General features: G+C 41.9%; 1 protein-coding gene across 1 annotated transcript; it reads left to right on the top strand.

Annotated features, from left to right (window-relative positions):
• Nucleotides 1-3,032: 3,032 nt before the first annotated feature.
• On the top strand, nt 3,033-17,088 carry th (tyrosine hydroxylase; the record flags this gene model as incomplete). The annotated part of the gene is made up of 13 exons (XM_083762655.1): nt 3,033-3,116; nt 5,167-5,376; nt 5,879-6,053; nt 6,353-6,441; nt 7,059-7,126; nt 7,538-7,588; nt 8,991-9,136; nt 9,687-9,822; nt 11,638-11,707; nt 12,305-12,361; nt 13,193-13,288; nt 13,667-13,800; nt 16,929-17,088. 13 exons carry the CDS (start codon nt 3,033-3,035, stop codon nt 17,086-17,088), a joined length of 1,476 nt encoding a protein of 491 aa, XP_083618781.1.
• Nucleotides 17,089-19,840: the final 2,752 nt, after the last annotated feature.

Here is a 19,840-nt window from a genome sequence, read left to right as displayed (position 1 = left end):
AAGGAAAGGACTTGCCACGGCCAGTGCCCTGCAGGGCTACACCACAGCTCTGTGTTCAGATCGAAGGAGAGAGGCAAGTCTTTATACTTCGTATGCTTCGTTCGACATGGTATGAAAGAGACTTCAAACTGATCCGCTACATCATGCCACACGTAACTTTGACTTTATTCTCTATACTGCTGCATGTCATGCCATTGCTAAAATGTCTCTGTAATGCAAAGACGATCGACTATTACTGTGTGAGCTTTTTGGTCTGTGGCACACAGTTATTATGCTTATATTAAAACAAGTTGACCTCTTAGGAGCATATGTGACGTGTATGTTATGTCTTATGTTATGTGTCTGCATCAGAGTGTGAGTGTTGCACGGCATCAGAGAGTTGCACGTACAGCACTAGAGAGAGAAATGAGATTGATTCTGTGTCATGTCAGGTCGGGCCGGGCCAGGCTTGAACACATGCACAGGCCAGGGCTGGACTTGGGCTGTAGTTTTGGGCCTGTGTCGTGTAGGACTATAACCTTGTGTTGGGTAGGAGACATATCCGTTGGCAAGCAGTGCAATATACTGTATACTGACCAAATAGGGCTGCCATATAATAGTACAAATGTCTGCCTTTATGTAGTTGTAGAAGTCCCGGATTTATATGTATAAAAATGTTCTTTTTATACACTCACTCTGACACAGAGTTAACCACAACAAACCGATAAAATACGCCGATACACCAACCTTTCACAATGACCATTTTCTGAATATGTTTGGAAAATTGATTTGAACATTTTGGCCCATATAATGACATTGCCCAAAATAGGGACGGCCATGTTGAAAGTTAACACTCACAGGATTTTATAGCAGGGCTCTCGGGCTCGGCTGTGGTAGCATGTGGTCGCAGCTGCGTGGATAATCCCTTTAACGTCCCCTATCCTCGCCTGCGGGTGCCGTGCATCACTCCACAATCACGTTAGCCATCAGAACCCCCGTAGACACAGAGGGGCACAAATCCACTTGACGCTGTTGTTGCCGAGCTTGGAAACAGACAGACTGACAAAGGCAGGAAAACAACCTGTAGCTCTCTTTTGCTCTCGATGTTTCCCCCCTAGAGTCAGAATCTAATTTGTGTGCAGCTTTGGAGATTGGATTGAGCTGATAAAGGGACTTAATTTTCCACAGTTGACTTTTCCCTGTTCTAACCTTTACATGAAGCCCTCAGGCCAGGTAGAGACTACTATACAGTGTATAATCTACACAGTAGATAGATAGGCCTACTGTTTGTTCTGTCTCACAATGGGCTTCCAGTTCCATGGCACTTGGCTGCTGTAATACCAAGTTATACAACATTTAATTTCATAGTGATAGAATTTGACTCAAGCGAAGATAAAAATGGATTAATATAACTTAGTATTAAATAAAGTAACCGACATTTCCAGACCCACAGGAAGGCACCCAGGGTGCCGGCCCGGTTCCAAAACGGTAGAGAAATGACAGTTACCATGTGGGGGGTCCCCGGAACATCCAGACCCCCAGGAACGTGCCCAGGCAGCTGGGCCGGTTCTGGCGTGCCACCCCACGTCCGAAACGGTTGAGAAAAGTTACGGATGTAGAGATAAAGGGCCCCTGGGCCACCAACATGCCCCCCCCCCTGTTTTTGGAGACTGCCCTCTGGAAGCCTTATGGATAAACTGAGGGTTTAAACACTTGCAGTAACATGTATCATATGATGGTTTAGGACAGGGGTTTTCAACAGGTCGTCCGTGGAGGTATTGCATGTGGTCCCTGTCATGACTATGCATTTAGTAATGTAGGATTTGTAGATTAAAAAAAGATATATATATACTAGTTGAGAAACAGTGAACTGAATGACCTGGTGACATTGATGACCGTCCATGCAGTAATTTACTGACAAGTGGGAGGTCAAGAAATTCAACAGAAAAAGGGGTTTAAAATCTCAAGAGGGGGAAGTTCACCGGAATGTCTAGATGAGTCATTATTATTAGGATATTATTAGTCAATGGACCATTGGTTGAGAGTTGAGATGTTGTATACACATGGCATGCATAGCAAGTGATACAAAAGCACTAATCTTAGCCCATAGACCCTGCACCCAACACAACAGTGGTCCCCAGGTTGATTCAGGGTGGCACTGGTGGTCCCTCATTCACCATCAATTGAAAACCACTGGTTTAGGACATTTGGGCTTATTTTTTTGCCATGATAAGCCCATTACTGGCAAAAAGTTAAAAGTTTATACTTTGGTGGCCCCTAAGCTTGAGCCTGGTTACCGTGTACTGTACTGTACTGTACTGTACTGTACTGTACTGTACTGTACTGTACTGTACTGTACTGTACTGTACTGTACTGTACTGTACTGTACTGTACTGTACTGTACTGGCACACCCAAAATAATCATACATTTCATATGTGCGTGTGTGTTTGTGTGTGTGTTAGGTTGCGCACAGGTGGTGAAAAACAACCATGCTGTTTTCGTGCTCAGACACAGCCACCCAGCCAGCCACCCACCTACCCACACCTAAAAAAAAAATGCTGTTTTACATGATATAATTATATATTGATTAGTTAATATCAATAATAATTTCAAATGCAGGGATTGTACATTAAGCCATTCAAGTAGAGATAATAAATAACTCTTCCAAAACATTTGAACAAAAGACCTGCATTTTGAGGTTACATTTGAAAGCTGTGGGGGGAGGGGGGTGCATGCATGGTAGCCTAATTGCCAAATGACGCCCCTGGGGTTTGACGTCAGAAAGTAGCCTACGAATAATTGACCCCCCATAAATAACCCATGGGACAGGGCGTCTGTTGCACGCACACTCGCACAGCACACAGCACAGCATAGCACGGCACAGCACAGCACAGCACAGTGAGGTCCAGCCAGCAGCCAAACACCCGCACGCGCGCGCACGCACGCACGCGCACACACACACACACACACACACACACACACACACACACACACACACACACACACACGCTCTCTCTCTCTCTCTCTCTCTCTCTCTCTCTCTCTCTGAAACATGCCCATTTCGAGCAGCTCCACGTCTTCCATGAAGAGCCTCCGCCGGGCGGCATCTGAACTGGAGAGGTCTGATTCTGTGACGGTAAGATTATTATATTAATGGTGTATATTGGATTCTAAAGACTCCGGTTGAATTAGACAGGATCCATGCAGTGTTAAAACCACGCGTGTCGCGTGTAGAGGTCAGGACCGTCACAATTAAGGCTATGCGCGCACGGAAAGCCTTTACGCACCGGAGCTGTCCAATGCAGTGCACATTGCAAAACTATTGAACGGTACATCATGCGTGGTGCTTTCATAGGATATTAATCAAGGATAATTTGAGTAGGCCGCCGCCTAGTATTTATTTTATGGCAGCTACATATCCATCAGAATTTTAGAACAGCCGTCTATGTCGCTACTACTTCTCTTTTGGAGATGTGATAGCCTAAAAGTGCTATTTTGCTTACGGTTCATTTTTCTTTGTAGGCTAGCTAGCGCCTACAAAGACAAATTAACCGTGATAAATGCCAACTATAGCTCTGCACACTTTTCTTGAACCTTGTCGGAAGTTGTCAGTGTGCTTGCTGTGTGCAGTGCATGACATGTCACTGCTAATTTCTCAACAAGTGATGGAAGAAGTAGGCTACTCACATGGTTTACTTAAGTAAAAGTATCAATACTGCAAATACTCTATTACAAGTGAATAAATCCGGAAATTTTAAGTATACAGCTACAAAAGAGTTGGCATCAAAATGTATTCTTAAAGTGGCAGAAAGTGCGGGCTACTCAAAATGTTCCATTTAACAACTTTTCAAATAGGCCTAAAATATTTTGAAATTATATCGCATTCATATTAAATTATTTCTTTATTATTTCTTCAGTCTACGACGTAACACACTACGCATTGTGAGCTTTCAAATGGCCACAATGTAGGCTATATAGATATAGGGCTGGAGTGGTTAATGTATAGGTTATGTAATAATCCAAATCTACAAAGTATATTATAGGCTGACTAGTAACTACATTTTCAAATAATTGTAGTGGAGTAAAAGTGTAGGCCTACAGTATAAAGCATTGCAGTGCATGGGTGTGGTTTTCTGGAATCACTGAAAAATCGACCATTAATTTTCCCCATGATTTACGGTGATTCATCATGACATGCATAAAACCTTTGATTCTGTGGAAAAGAATGAAAATGAAAAAACCCTATAAACAAAGGGTATTTATTAAATGTAGTAGATCATATAATTAAATATTAAAAAACAAATCTTCACAGAATCAAAGGTTTTATGCATGGATCCTGGATGGTTAGCATGGCTATATATGCTTATTTATATTGATATAAATAATTAAATTAATTGGAGAGTTTTCAGTATAGTGGGTCCAGAAAACTACGCCCACATGCTTATGCTCTATAGGCCAGGGGTTCCCAAAAGGTAGAAGGTATAGACCACATGACATGCTCCTAAAAATATATATCATAAAAAAGGGAGAAAAAAAGTCCTATTCCAGGACATTTGTAAAGCCAGAGCTGCTCTTCCAAAGCCCCCTCAGGTACATTTATAAACTATTTTCAGCAATGAGAATACTTTTTTTGAGGGTAGATCTTGTTCTCAATTCAAAAACGTGTGCATGGGCACCCCTGCTCTAGGCATAGCAATGGGTGTGGTTTCCTGGTTCCACTGAAAAATCAGCCATTCATTTCTCCCATATAGATTTACAAAAATATTTATATTAATCATTTTAAGCTTAGAATCAAGCCTTCCAGGATCCTGGTGAATCATGACCATAAAACCTTTGATTCTGTGAAAAGAATATAATTAAAACCACTAAACAAGGGGTATTTATTAAATGTGTAGGCCTAGCCTATATCATTTTCATGAATCACCAGGATCCTGGTTGGCTTGATTCTAGGCTTAAAATATTTGTTGTAAATCTCTTTATTTTTTCTTCAGTGGAACCAGAAACCCATGCCCACGGCTATGCCCTATACAAAATACCTCAAAATTGTATTTAATACTGTATAGCTACAGTAGCCTTGAGTAGCCTATAAATGTATTTTCTGTGTTTGTCTTTACAGTCTCAAAACACTTGCACACTAGCCTATATATGCATGATGACTTTTGTTTTGTATTTGCGTTCAGTCACAGTCTCCGAGGTTCGTCGGCAGACGGCAAAGTTTGATTGAAGATGCGCGCAAAGAGCGAGAGGCAGCGGCCGCCGCGGCTGCAGCAGAGGCAGCAGACCCAGCGGAACAGATCGTGTTTGAAGAAGACGATGGTAAAGCTCTGCTCAACCTCTTCTTCACCCTGAGGACGTCCAAGACACCCACACTGTCACGATCCCTCAAGGTGTTTGAGGTAAGAGACACCCACACTGTCACGATCCCTCAAGGTGTTTGAGGTAAGAGACATCCGACTCGAGCAACAAGTATTCTAATTTCTGATGAAGGTTTATTTTCTTCCAAAAACTGAATTGAGGCAGTGGTTCTTCTACAAAAAAATTCAAATCAAGGCTATAGACTTAGTCTAGACTATAGCCTTGTGTTGTGATACTAATATACCACTGCGCTGCACTGCATGGGGGCAATATGCAGTGCAGGCAGATGAAATCTGGCTGCCCCATGCAGGCTAAAATGACTATATGCATTTGTTGGATTACCTGGTGTTTACCTAGCAAATCGCTGCTGAGTGTCTGCTAAATGCCTAAATTGTTATTGTAAATTGTGTGTGTGTGTGTGTGTGTGTGTGTGTGTGTGTGTGTGTGTGTGTGTGTGTGTGTGTGTGTGTGTGTGTTGTGTGTGTGTGTGTGTCTGTGTGTGTGTGTGTGTGTGCGTGTGCGTGCGTGTGTCTGCATTTGAAGACCTTTGAAGCTAAGATCCACCATTTGGAGACGCGGCCATGCAGGAAGCCCAAGGACAGCCTGGAGGGTCTGGAGTACTTTGTCCGCTGTGAGGTGCACCTTTCTGACGTCAGCACGCTCATCAGCGCCATCAAGAGGATTGCAGACGACGTCAAGACCACCAAAGAGGTCAAATGTAAGACCCTCTCCGTTTGTATTTGGAATTATTAAGTGGCTCTGGGCCGCGTGTCAGAATTGAAGGCACAATTTTCCCGAGATTCCTTGCAAAGCATTTGCCTTCAATGAGCGGAAGCTTGTCAAGCTTCCCTGTGCGTAACATAAGTCCTGGAAAAGACGTGCTGTGATTGGCCAGTAGTCACTTGAGTGACAGCACTGCACTGCTTTATGTCACTGGAATATCCAACTGTCTGTAGACTGTCCACCTGGAGAGTGGAGACATTAATATCTTTGCCCAATTTCCCTTTTCTCCTCCAGTTCACTGGTTCCCAAAGAGAATAGCTGAATTGGACAAATGTCACCACCTCGTCACAAAGTATGATCCAGATTTAGATCAGGACCATCCCGTGAGTATATAAAATTCTTCTTTGTTATGTTCGCTCAGAAATTCAGGGTTCGGGGTCGCCAGTTCTAATGATTATTTTGGTGGGTCCACAGTCCACATCAGAATGTTTTAAACAGACATGTAGAGCGGGTATTTCTAGGTAGAATCTCTATGGATATTTACTCAATATAAAATAAAGTGTCCAGAACATTAGCTATGTCTAGTTTGTCAACCTGAAGCTTATACTATTAATATCAGAAGTGTGTCCCGTTCGTCTAGAAATAGGGTTATTGAATACTGCTCCAATGCAAACGCCAGAGTTTTAAATACATTTTTGGTTGTGGTGATTTCCTGATGATTTATTTGGTCTATAGCGTGTTCCTCCACATATGTTATACATTCTGGTGAAACTCCTCACTGTCTATCAGTGGACATGTGGTTGTCTAGACCAGGGGTTGTTGACGTTTCTGGCTGGGGACCCTCGAAAATGCTTTGGCCATGTCTCACGACCCCCGCCCCCTCCCTACCCCAATAATATAAGAATAGATAAATACATAAATTAATACAGATTATTGATTGAAAGATTGCCTACGCATACAGATATGTGGTGTGACCCCATTGTTTATCCATTGTGGACAGGGCTTCACAGACCTTGTCTACAGACAGAGGCGGAAGATGATTGGAGAGATTGCCTTCAGATACAGATAGTAAGACACTCAACCTCATGCCCCTGGCCCTCCTTATTTATTAGTGATTGTTGCCTATTCAGATACATACTAGATATGTCACTCAGATGCTGTCCGTTTGTTATTTGGAATGCAGGGGACACATTTCACATAAATAAATGTATAGTGACAAATACTCCCAAAACAATTCAATGTAAGTTACTTTGTCATTTTACTTTTGAATACGTGAGTAATTTTAAAAGCATGTATACTTTTTGAATATTGAGTACTCCAGTACTTTGAGTGAGCACTTGTAGTTGTAGTAATATTCAACTCGAGTACTGTGGTTGAGTACGTAGTCCACCACTAGTCTAGTTATTGTCTGGTCTAGTGACTAGTGACTAGACAACCTGAGGATTTACTAAAAGTGTGCTTGTCTGCTCTTGTCCTCAGCGGGGAGATCATTCCCAAACTGGAGTACACAGAAGAGGAGATAAACACTTGGTACTTAATTTATGAGATTTATTATGTATCCTTCTGTTTGTGTGTTTACATAATCAACGTTTAGTACAATTCCACTATTGTTTAATAATTATATTGTGTGCTATCTCTCTCTCTCTCTCTCTCTCTCTCTCTCTCTCTCTCACTATATAGTATATATATATATATATATATATATATATATATATATATATATATATATATATAATATGGGCAATTTGTTTTTTCCCCATGCTGCACCAATTTATTCCTCAATGAGTCAGCTTCATAAGCGTCTTTGTTACACACATGCTTGTGAGTCATGGCAGTATGATTTGGCCTACATGGTTTTTTTTAGTTAGAAGTGGAGGGTGCTATTAAAGCAATCTAGACATCATAGCTTTAGATCATCTAAGTGCAAAATGTCAGCAGTGATTGAATGGATTGCCACTCAGTGTAGCAAATGGTCGTGTTGTTTTGCTTTGGGAAAAAATTGAGAAAAAAGAGTTGTGAAATAAATTACCACTGCTCATCCATTAACTAAAAAATCACACGCGTGTGAAGTAAGTGGTGCAACTCCGTGTGGACGTCCCCGGGGGGTCCCCAGAACTTCCAGACCCACAGGAACGCGCCCAGGGTGCCGGCCCGGTTCTGGCGAGCCGCCCCACAGCAGCCAGGCAGCCAGAGACACACAAAGCTCCGTAATGAAGCGGTTGCACCACTTAAAAACATAAGATCAGGTGCTGGAGCTGAATTATAACAGTATAAAACACTGTGCTGCAGATATCTGTGTTTTACTGCAGGTTTTGGGTTGTGTGGATGCAGCATTAAAAGGGTTTGAGCATGTGTCATCACTTAACAGACACCTAGACACCTAGCTGTGTCCAACATTCCAATGTCTAGATTGACATCAAGCAATCAGACGCTGCACTCACTCACTAGGCTACTTGCTAGCCACAATTATTACATAATCGCCTAATCACAATTATTTATTTGAGATAATTACAATTATTTTTGCATTAATTGTCAATCGTTTCAAAAATAGCAGAATTAGTAGATCAACTATTTCTGCTATTTTGTAATTTTTTTGAAACAAAAACATAATTAAAGATTATTAAACGTTTCAGTGATTTCTTCTTTGTATACATTTCTTTGCATCTGCACTGTGCAATTTCTGATTACAATTTCTGGCAAACAGAAATACAATTGTAAAGTTCCAATGTTCAATGCTAAAAACACAATTAAATTCATAAATTCCTTCATCGCAATTACATGTCTGACAATTAGTCGTCAACTTAAAATTGTAATCGTGACAGCCCTACTACTCACTCGCTCACTCACAAAATAACATCATGCTTTTAGTACGTTCAAATCATTTCTGCAATCTGTAATCCTCATGAATGGACTGTGCGGTTATGTTGTGCAGGAGAACGGTGTACGCCACCCTGAGGGATCTGTACAACACCCACGCCTGCACAGAGCACCTGGAGGCCTTCCGTCTGCTGGAGAGGCATTGTGGGTACAGCCCAGACAACATCCCTCAGCTGGAGGACGTCTCACGCTTCCTCAAAGGTACACTTTACTCGTATTCTTTTGAATAAAGTTCCATTTAGTTTTAGTAATATTTTTAGTCATCTGAAATGTTGTACTTTTATTAGTCTGGTTTTAGTTGACTAAATATTATAGGATTTTAGTCAAAAAAATCTACAGTCGATTTTTTAGTCGACGAGTTTTTGCCGGGCGTTGTAATGCCTGATTTATAGGTGTGTGCCGAAAATAGTTGATCTACTACTTGTACATCTGCTATTTTCGGAGCGTGACACCCACGCGCAGCATAAAATGACTTGTCTTTGTTTGACTGGATCTCTTGTCCACTAGTCCCTCCCTAACATTTTCATCTCATTTTAATTTGTTAACTGCATAGAGAAAACCCTATTCGGATGAATCCTTAGTTAGAATGTCATGTTTGATTTGCCCTCGATCACTAACTTCTCTCTCTCTCTCTCTCTCTCTTACACACACATGCACGCACGCACGCACGTACGCACACACACACACACACACACACACACACACACACACACACACACACACACACACACACACACACACACACACACAGAGCGCACAGGGTTCCAGTTGCGTCCAGTCGCAGGTTTGCTCTCGGCCAGGGATTTCCTGGCCAGTCTGGCGTTTCGGGTGTTCCAGTGCACGCAGTACATCCGCCATGCCTCCTCTCCCATGCACTCCCCAGAGCCGTGAGTACACTACACACCACCCTCCTCTTCCTCATGCCTTCATCTCTTTCATCATCATCTTTACACTTTGTGCTGTTCTCCCCGATTAGGACAATCCTCTGTGCCACTCTCTCTATATATACTGTATCAAAGGCATAAAAAGCCCAGAAAATATATTTAGGACCCCAATAACTCTGAGAGTTACAGACCTGTAAGGGTCCATTTGGTTCCGTGTGTACTCTCTCAGAGTTATAGATCTGTAAGGGTCTATGTCGCACCCCCTCAAGGAATGCTGAGGGTCCCTGGTCACCACTTTGAGGACCAATCCTCTGCGCTGTCTGCTCCATCAAGTCACATCACGTTGTAAAAACCACAGGAGGCACAAGGGGACGCCAGAGGGGCCAATTGAAAATATCAACCAGGAAAGCATCTGTGTCATTTTAGATTTTAGCTATATAGACCAATTATTTGTTTACAGACATTGGGACTGGGCATGGGAGACTGTTTCATGTAATCAATTCCCAACAGATCTCCAAACCTGTTGTTTTGAGGAGCACTGGTTTCAGTCCATTCAACCACTGGCGGAACAACCCGGTACCGGGCCGGGGGGGTGACCGCACGATCGGGCCTCACCGAACCTGACTCCCAAAGCACCCACCCACTTCTGAACTAAAATGAATATGGCACGACGGCCAAGTCGGGCCAACAGTTCCAAGTACATCCTTGCAGGCAGTGACAGTACTGTAGGCCTACTGTAGCCTGCCTGCCTACCTGTTAATGTTTTGGGCAGCTGCCGCTGATGATTTTACCAGCGTCAGCGTGATACTTTTACATTTAATGAATTACTCACCTAATGCTGCTACCGGCGCAGTAGCTCGATAGGACCCACCACTTCCACCATGTTTAACGTATATTCCAAAGTGTGTACAAATTGTTTAAGTCAAAGAGGCTTTCATATGGTGAACTTTGGCTAAAAGCAATCCATCACCACCATCACTTCTAATCAATGTTTAATTACAGCCAGTCCCTCCGTCCCGGCAATATTATGATCTGGAAAAACAACTGTCTGTCATGACAGTCATGGAAGTAGGCTACAGCCGAAACAGACTTCCTCTTCCTCTTCAAAATAAGAGCTATACTTGTAATGATTAGTCAACACTAGTTTTATGTCTTAAGTGAACTTACAGGATGTGTAGATATATTTGTAGCGCCCTGAGAGATAATGCTCTGAATGGGGTATCTGTCATGAGTGACTGTGTAACGCTGTGTGGTCGTCGATCGATCATCTGACAGCCCCGCGCCCCCTGGAGACACGGGCCGGGGGGAAACTACACCCCCCTCCCCCCGGTAGTTCTTTCATTGCGCAACAGTAGAGAACAGCTGATATACAAGTTCACATCGCGTCACGGACGTGACAGTTGTGAGCTTAGAGGTCTGCCGTTCTCATGACAGCGACTGGAGGTATGGTTTTCAGGACAACTGCTTTGAATTGCTATTATTGTTCACACACAACAGAAACAAATGGATTATATATTCACAATAAAAATCCTAATCATTCTTCCTTCACACTGGTAGAAAAACAGCAGATGGCATTTGTAGAATTGGCCTGACACAGCACACATGCGAGCACGTTTTGTTTTGTTAGTTTTCCAAGACAGATATTTCTAGGTCTGCTATGCTCTAAATCCGATCATGCTTCTCTTCAGATGTTCTCTGTCTCTGTTGCTTTATCTTCTCATCTCATCTGGGGCCATAATGTTGTTGTTGTGTCTCTCTCTCTCTCTCTCTCTCGCTCTCTCTCTCTCTCTCTCTCTCTCTCTCTCTCTCTCTCTTCAGGGACTGTGTCCATGAGCTTTTGGGCCATGTGCCCATGCTGGCAGACAGAACCTTCGCCCAGTTTTCACAGGTGAGGATGAGGCGGCTACATCCAGTGGTGGAAAACGTACTCACATTCCTCTTAAATACTGCAGTGTAGAAATACTCCGTTACAAGTAAAAGTCCGGAATTGACTTGAGTAAAAGTACAAAAGTATTGGCATCAAAATGTACTTAAAGCACCAAAAGTAAAAGTACTCATTGCGCAGAATGTCCCATTTCAAGTTTTCAAATGTATAACAATCATTTGAAAATAGCAGATCTACAAGCTCACAATGCATCGAATCACTATGCATTGCAAGCTTGTAGATCTGCTATATTCAAATGGCTGATAGGGTTGAAGTGGTTAATGTTTGTTTTGTAATAATAATCACAATCTACAAAGTTAACTAGTAAAGTTTTCAAATAAATGAGTAAAAAGTACAATATTTGGATCCGAGATGTAGTGGAGTATAAGTAGGCCTATTGGAAATTGGAAATACTCAAGTAAATTCCTCCAAATTGTACTTAAGTATCGTACTTAGGTAACTTTCCACCACTCGCTACATCCAACACTTCTGTTATGATGAAGTTGATATGATGAGAGCCAGGTGTGTGATAACGTCTGCTCTGCCAAATGTGTGTTGTAGAACATCGGACTGGCATCGCTGGGCGCTTCAGAGGAAGATATTGAGAAGCTGTCCACAGTGAGTGGCTATCCTTCCCAATTTTACGCTGTATTTCTGTTTAGTAAAATCCTCTGTTCATTTACCCATTTGTAATGTTATATCCTCAGAGTTAAAGGTGCTGTAAAAGTTATATGTTATGTCAAAATAAGTGTTAAATACACTAACACCTAACACACATACACTAACAACATTAACATAGCAACCACTCTATAACTATTACTGAATAATCACTCTAGTCTAAAGTGTACTACTAGAGTGTTTGCTCAGTAACAGTTTCTTGTCTCTCCAGCTCTTAAACAGAAAATACATTTTCAGGTTGGGTACAAATTGTATCCAATCCGGACAAAACAGGATGCAATATAAATTAATAGCCAAGGAATTTCAACTCCAGTCCAGTGAGACTACTCATGACTCTCTATGAGAAACTGTTCAAAAGTTAAGTCAAATGATGGAAACTATGACATATTGACCAATCCGGAGAGGGGTGGGGATAATTGACTCCAATCATTGACAAGGATTTTGAATCGAATCAATTGACGTGACTCAAAAGTCTGTATGACAAACTATTGAACCGTTATAGCAAGAAATTGTAACTATCAATATTGACCAATGAGAAGAGGGGTGGGGCTACGATACAGAAATTAAGTTTTATTTGGAACTGATACATTTGTTCTCTCGCCTAACTGGATGAAATTGGTGTCCCACCAGAAAATGTATTATCTACTTTTCCTAAAGAGCTGGAGAGAAGGGGAAACCCCTGGTACTGAAGAAACACTATAGCAATGATTACTTTTTAAAAGTAAAGTGAAATCAGCTAACTTAATGTTTACATGTCTGATTGTCCCTCAGCTGTACTGGTTCACGGTGGAGTTTGGCCTGTGCAAGCAGAACGGCCAGGTGAAGGCGTACGGAGCTGGACTGCTCTCCTCATTTGGGGAGCTCGAGGTACGTACAGTCCAGTGTCCAACACGTTTTCTCTTTTCGTCCTGTGATTTTATCTCTCTGTCCGGAACATTAAAAGGAGAGCGCTTCACCCACTTTCTTTTCTTTTTCTTAATTCAAAATTTTCCCAATCCATCTTCAAATTGGTCCGTTCAGTTCAGTAATAGCTGCCTATCAGTGACATCATGGACGGGGATTCCAAGCTAATAGAAACAACAGCCTTTCATAGTCATTTGGAAAGTTAACAGGCTGAAATAGAAGCCATTTTAATTGCATTAATACAAATAATAAAACAAGGTTTGAAACCTCAAAATTAAGGTAGGTGGGTTTCTGAACCTGTCCTTGAATCTTTTTCTCTTTGCCTCTCTTTGTCTTTGACAGCACTCCCTGTCCGATGAGCCTGAGAGGAGGGAGTTTGACCCTGAGGCAGCTGCGGAGCAGCCTTACCAGGACCAGGAATACCAAACTGTCTACTTTGTTTCTGAGAGCTTTGCAGACGCCAAGGAGAAACTCAGGTACACGGTGCACATTGACGCTTGCACACGCATGCACATACCACCTAGACTCTCTCTCACATGCACGCACACATATCACCTAGACGCTCTCACACACGCACACAGACGCACGCACGCACGCACACACACGGACACACACAAAGCCAAAGGGTTATGTAGGGACAAGGTCAGAGAACAGCCAGCCAGTCCCTGAGGCCAACGCAGAAAGGTTTGTAGTGTTGTTGTTTGTCAGCCCGACGAGCCAGCAGACAGCTGTTACCAATGTAATTCTCTCTTACCGAGGCAAAAATGCTGTTTTGTTTCACTTGGCGGCCAGATCAAATGTTGCCTTGCGAAAACAAGTAGCTTTAGTGTGTGTTTTCACTGTATTGGGTCTCTCTAACTAGGAGGCTGCCGTATGACATCTCTCCTCCTGTAATAATGGATAAGAGAGCGTTAGCGTGGGAAAGCGTTAGAATGGTGTTTTACGAGAATGGGTGGATTACATCTCAGGTGCTGAGGAAAGCAGGAAATGTGGTGGTTGCCCATAAGTTATAGAGTATGCACAGCCGTTGTGGATGTAAGAGGTCAGACAGGATTCAAGATCCAGGTTTCTGACACGGGGAACCCAAACATCTACTGGTCGTCTAAAGGGGGAATTTCCCCCCGGCTAAGACAAATATTTGGGTTTACAAGAAGGTTTCAGAGATTTTGCCGGTAATGCACTCGAGCAGAGAATCCTGTAGGTTGACCGACTTTTACGTTTTTGTGTTTAACGTTACGTCGGGTTGGGTTGCGGTTTTCACCTCATTCCGTTTGTCTCTTTGATTGGTTGCCTTTAACTGCTTAAAAACCTCATATACTGCTTATGGTAGACCCCCCCCCCCCCCAGGGTTGTGCTAGGTCCACCCCCCCCCCCCCCCAAATAGAAATCTCTTCACCAAATGTAGCCTATCTACAAACTCACTTGTAGCCTATTTGAGTTCTCTTGTGTTGCTACGCGTGTCAAACAGACCAGCAGTTCCCAAACATTTTAGCTCAAGACCTAAAAGAGAAATTTCAACTTTTGCATGGGACCCAAACTAGTGAAAAAAGCAGATTATTTTCACTACTTATTAAACATTTGTTTTCTACAGTTTCAGAGTTTTTAATACAGGTGAACAGTACGCTTCACAAACATACACTAACATCATGTGACAATAAACAACGACCTGACAAGGACTGACTGGGGAACAGGGCTGATTACAAATTAGATACATCTGGGGAAGACATGAACAATTGAACATAGACCTAACTAGAACATGAACATAGATAATACAAGACGTAGACAAGACAGGCAAAATCTGTGACTGTGGCAACATGTTGTGATTTTGTACATCTGCTACTTTAACGCTATAGGTTTTTAGTGTGAACGGATTTGCTCTATGACTGTGCATGCATGTCTCTCATGGAATTGCAATGAAGGTACAAATATCATGACTGCGTCTGCAAGGTGAGATTCATAATCATTTCCAAATCTTCATTCAGCAAGATTTGTGTGTCCATGTCAATGATCATGTGTTGACTCATGCTGATTCTATATCATGCATAGTGAAACGTGCTGTCAGGCTGTAGGTGTGGCCACTAACACAATGATTGAGATTTATATCATGTGAACATTTGACTTAACGTTTGACATTTCTGTGCTTGTGTGCGTTATTTAAGCTCTTCGCGCCGTCGCTAAAAGGCCTAATTAACAATTAGGGTCTAACAAACTTTCTCCAGGCCATGCATATGATAATTGAGGCCATGCATTTGTATGATAATTAGTTTTTTGAAGGCTGCATGCTAAATGTAAGTACTTCCCCCTGAAAGATGCATATAAGCACTGGTGCTTACGGTGCTTTTTCAATATGCTAACCCTTTTCACACCTGAAACCATGGCTCTGCCATGATGAAAAGAATATTCAGTTTCAGTATGCTAAACTTGACCACATCGAGAACAGTGTCGATTTTGTTGATGAAAACTATGACAAAAAATGTCTGTCGAAAAACGCATCAAGACCCACCAAAATGCATTTTTGTCAACAAAATCAAGTGTAGATTTAGGTCAGATTCTCACCTAATACTTCGGTAGACTCGGATGTGTATGGGCGGGGAAAATGAGGTTCTTGCATATTTAATTGGCTGCGGTTTGCCTTCACACTGTCATTCGCAGCAATTGGAAACGCAGCAGGGGGGACCTTTATCAATGTGTTCCATTCATAAACTAGCCTACACAGTGAAATCTATGGTGATAAAATTACACTCATAACGTGACATAATGTGTCGTGCCGTCTGGGACCCCCCCCCTCTCTCTCTCTCTCTCTACGCACGCAGCCGCCACACACTGTTCTTTTGGGCATGGAGGCACAGCGCTGAGCGCACTGATATAACTCCCCAGTCCCCACACAGTGACAGCACTCCATAGCACTCCATGTTTACGGCACGCACAGACAGACAGAATATTCTGTAGGCTATAATAGGCTACACTGCAGTGTTTTTATGTGTTTTCTTAAGCAATTGATTAATGCACACGTCCTCATTTCGATCAGGGCTTCAGTCTCCTCATTCGACAACGTCTATCCACAGTAATGGGACATCTTTGCGCTGCGTAAAATATGCCTTCTCCGTCTCCAACTGTGTTCAGCTCCTCACCCGCCACATTGTTTACTTCATTTCCTTTATTTACTGCGGATTGCATTCACACCTGCACCGAATTGTAGTCAAATGCGATTGGAAGCGAAGCGAAACCCCCGTTTTTGGGCGGAGTAAAATGCGGTTCTTTGCTGCGCATTAGGATTCGAATGAGCCTTCACACCTGCCAAACGAAGTGCACTTTCTGAAAATGCGCAGTAGGATTCGTTTTAATCGCAGGAAAGCTCTCTGGTGAGAATGTGACCTTAGTCTACTAAAATTGTATGATATTTAGTCGACTAAAATTAGACTAACACTAACATATTTCACTAAATTACATTTTATTCAAAAGACTATGACTAAAACTAAATCAAGATTGACTATTTTCACCAGTTTAGGTCCCAGGGAGACGTAAACTTTCTCTTTTGGGCCTCAAACTAAAAGGTTTGGGAACCACTGCAATTAGACAACCTGAATTTGCTGTTCTCCGACAGGACATACCTGGCTGGCATCAAGCGACCATTCTCCGTGAGGTTCGATCCGTACACGAGCAGCATCGAGGTCCTGGACAACCCCCTGAAGATCCGAGGAGGCCTGGAGTATGTGAAGGATGAGCTCAAGACTCTGGCAGATGCCCTCAATGTTCTGTCGTGAGTCCCCCCCCAATGCAGTCCCTGTGTACCACTACCGCTGTGTTCTGCTCTGTGATAACGTCTGACACGTACCAAGACCGTTGTGTTCATAACTTTCTGTGCTGTGTTATGCTGCTATCTATTGTATGAAATGTCGTCTGGTCAGTGGTGGCAACCATTCAAACCTCAGTGCATAGTATCATGTCCAAAGACAGAATGTCCACTCGCGCCTGGATGTGGATTCATTCATTGACACAGCCAGGGTTCCATTAGCTGATGGTGGAGTTTGATATTTATGATTCTATTTAACAATCTAATAAAAAAATTAACTAGTCTACTACATCAAAGATTATTTGTCTTAAAATATATATGTAGCTTAAATACCCGATCTATAAGCTCACAACGCGTCACATTACGTTGATATTTTTGGTATTTGTATAGCTCTTGATACTTTTGCTATTTTTCAGTGGTAAAGAAAATGACCTGCTCTATTTATTTTACAAATGGAACTGTGGTTACAGCTTAAGTACATTTACTTGAGTATTTTTCAACACTTTATCATCATCATCATTTTTCGACCGCGGTCGAGATCATGGATTTCACAATGCCACGCCAGACTTCCCGGTCCTTCATTGCCACCCCCAGTTCCTGCTTACTGATTCATGTGTCCCTAGCGATGACATCGGGGAACGACAGTTTTCTACCTCTGGTCTGCTTTGAGGCAGGACTCCAGAGAAGAAGGGAAGATGGCCGGCAAACTGTGTTCTTCTGGATTGGACTAGTGAAGAAACACGGGGAAGGTTGCCGTATATTAGATTAGTCGATGGGTGGCTCTTCCAAGACAGACTTTGCGCTCTCATTAGAACCGCTCTAGCCAACCGTTTATCTAGTTTCTTTGAAACACTTTATACTTCTCCCCCACTACATCTCAGAGGCAAATATTATACATTTTACTCCACTAGCAATATTTGAAAACTTGAGTTACTAGTAACTTTAGATGAATTACAAAACAATCAATCCAATTAAGCCCTATTTTATACTTTGGTTCTTCTATTTTCGGAGATCGTCTTTTTTTTTTAAAATGTCAGTATACTTTTACATTGGGCAAAGTTTGAAACAATTTACAATATAAAAGAGTACTTACATTGTGGTATCGTTACTTTTAATTGAGTAAAGTACTTCTTTCACCACTGATGTCGGGCTGTGTGTGTTGGACATTCATGGCTTTAGAGACAAACTTTGTTGCTTGAAAAATCTGTCCGAAATAACCAAATCAAGTGTTATTATGAATGTATTAAAAGAGACAAAAATAAATGCATATGGTGTCATGGATTTTAAATCAAAACAATGTCTCATTTTGATTCGTTGTAATGGTGAATAAACTTTATATTTTAATCACATATAAATCTAGTGAATTTTATTTAAAACAAAAAAAATACAAATCTATGTGCACAAGAGTTAACATTTTTGCTGTTTGAATGTTATGCTGTTTTTTGTCTTAAATAAAAAAGGATGCATAATGCTTTAAATGTATTGAATTGTCAGTTGCATTTCTTCACTAAAATGTATGTAGGCTATAATAAATGATCACAAATCACCATTCACTGTTTCTATCATTATAGAAGCCAACACGCTAAAATTATTCGACCAACAATTTCTTTTCAATGAATTAGAATTCCTCACTCGACTATACTCATGTTAACAACATATCGCCTCTGTTTGGTGGATAGGCTACCACTACCTCATGTCCAAAACTGTCTTTTCAGGAGTCTTGCAGATCTGCTACTTTCGATGCTTTTGTGTGACGCTGTAGTATATGATCAACTAGAGGCTTTCATTTACTAAAAAAATAAAAAGTTAACATGTGGAGACTCTAATGACAAGGCCACTAGCTTATACCTCTAACCATTGGCCACAGTTTCACACATTTTCCATAATAGTCCAGTATAGGCTACTGGTTACAGTAGCTATACTTTTACTGCAGAGTTTGACCCAGTCCTGCTGAAGGACAATTATTAATACTTGAGATGTACGTAATGTTATCTGCCACAGGAGGGTGCTATCTTACCAGGGTTGTCATACACAAAATCACAGTAAGCCGATGAAAAAGGGAAATAGTTAACTGAAAATAAGGGCTAAAAATGTATTATTATCATACACTCTCTTTTGCTTTAAAAATGCACTAAAAAGGATCTAAATTTCTTAGAATTGGCAACAGTTGTGTCTTTAGAGAGGTGACCTAACGTCTGGACGACATGTCCAGACAGAGTGCATCAGGTGTTAGCTCAAGTGGTCATCCTCGGGACAAAGGGAGGCTATTGACATAATAATCCTGAGCATTGTTCCCAAGCCATTCTGAAAGCCTCGACAAAAACAAATGGAAGTTCCGTTAGCAGACCACTAGGTGTCATCCTAAAGACATGACCAGACTGATATACGCTTTTTCAGAAGCCTTCCCCAGGGAATCCTCCTCACACAGGGTTACAGCACTGAAGTGAATGTGCTGGGTTGGGTTGTACGTAAAAATCTGATGTTTCATGTCTTACGGCCAATGTAGTGTAGCCTACTGTGATATTGATGCTTGACACCTGTGTGAGACCATTCTGGGCGGGAACCTCTTTTGGTGTTTTAATTATTATGTTATACTTTAGCTATTGAAAAATAGCAGATCTACAAGCTTGTAGCGCCGCACTCGGTGCCGTGCGAGCTTGTAGGTCTGCGAAGATTTTTAACTCAAATCTTTACTTCTGGCTGGTCCCAGGAACAACATATTT

The sequence above is a fragment of the Protomyctophum parallelum genome (assembly GCF_964188405.1).
Source record: "Protomyctophum parallelum genome assembly, chromosome: 4".
In the NCBI taxonomy this organism is placed as follows: domain Eukaryota; kingdom Metazoa; phylum Chordata; class Actinopteri; order Myctophiformes; family Myctophidae; genus Protomyctophum; species Protomyctophum parallelum.
This window is presented reverse-complemented; position numbering and strand designations above follow the sequence as displayed.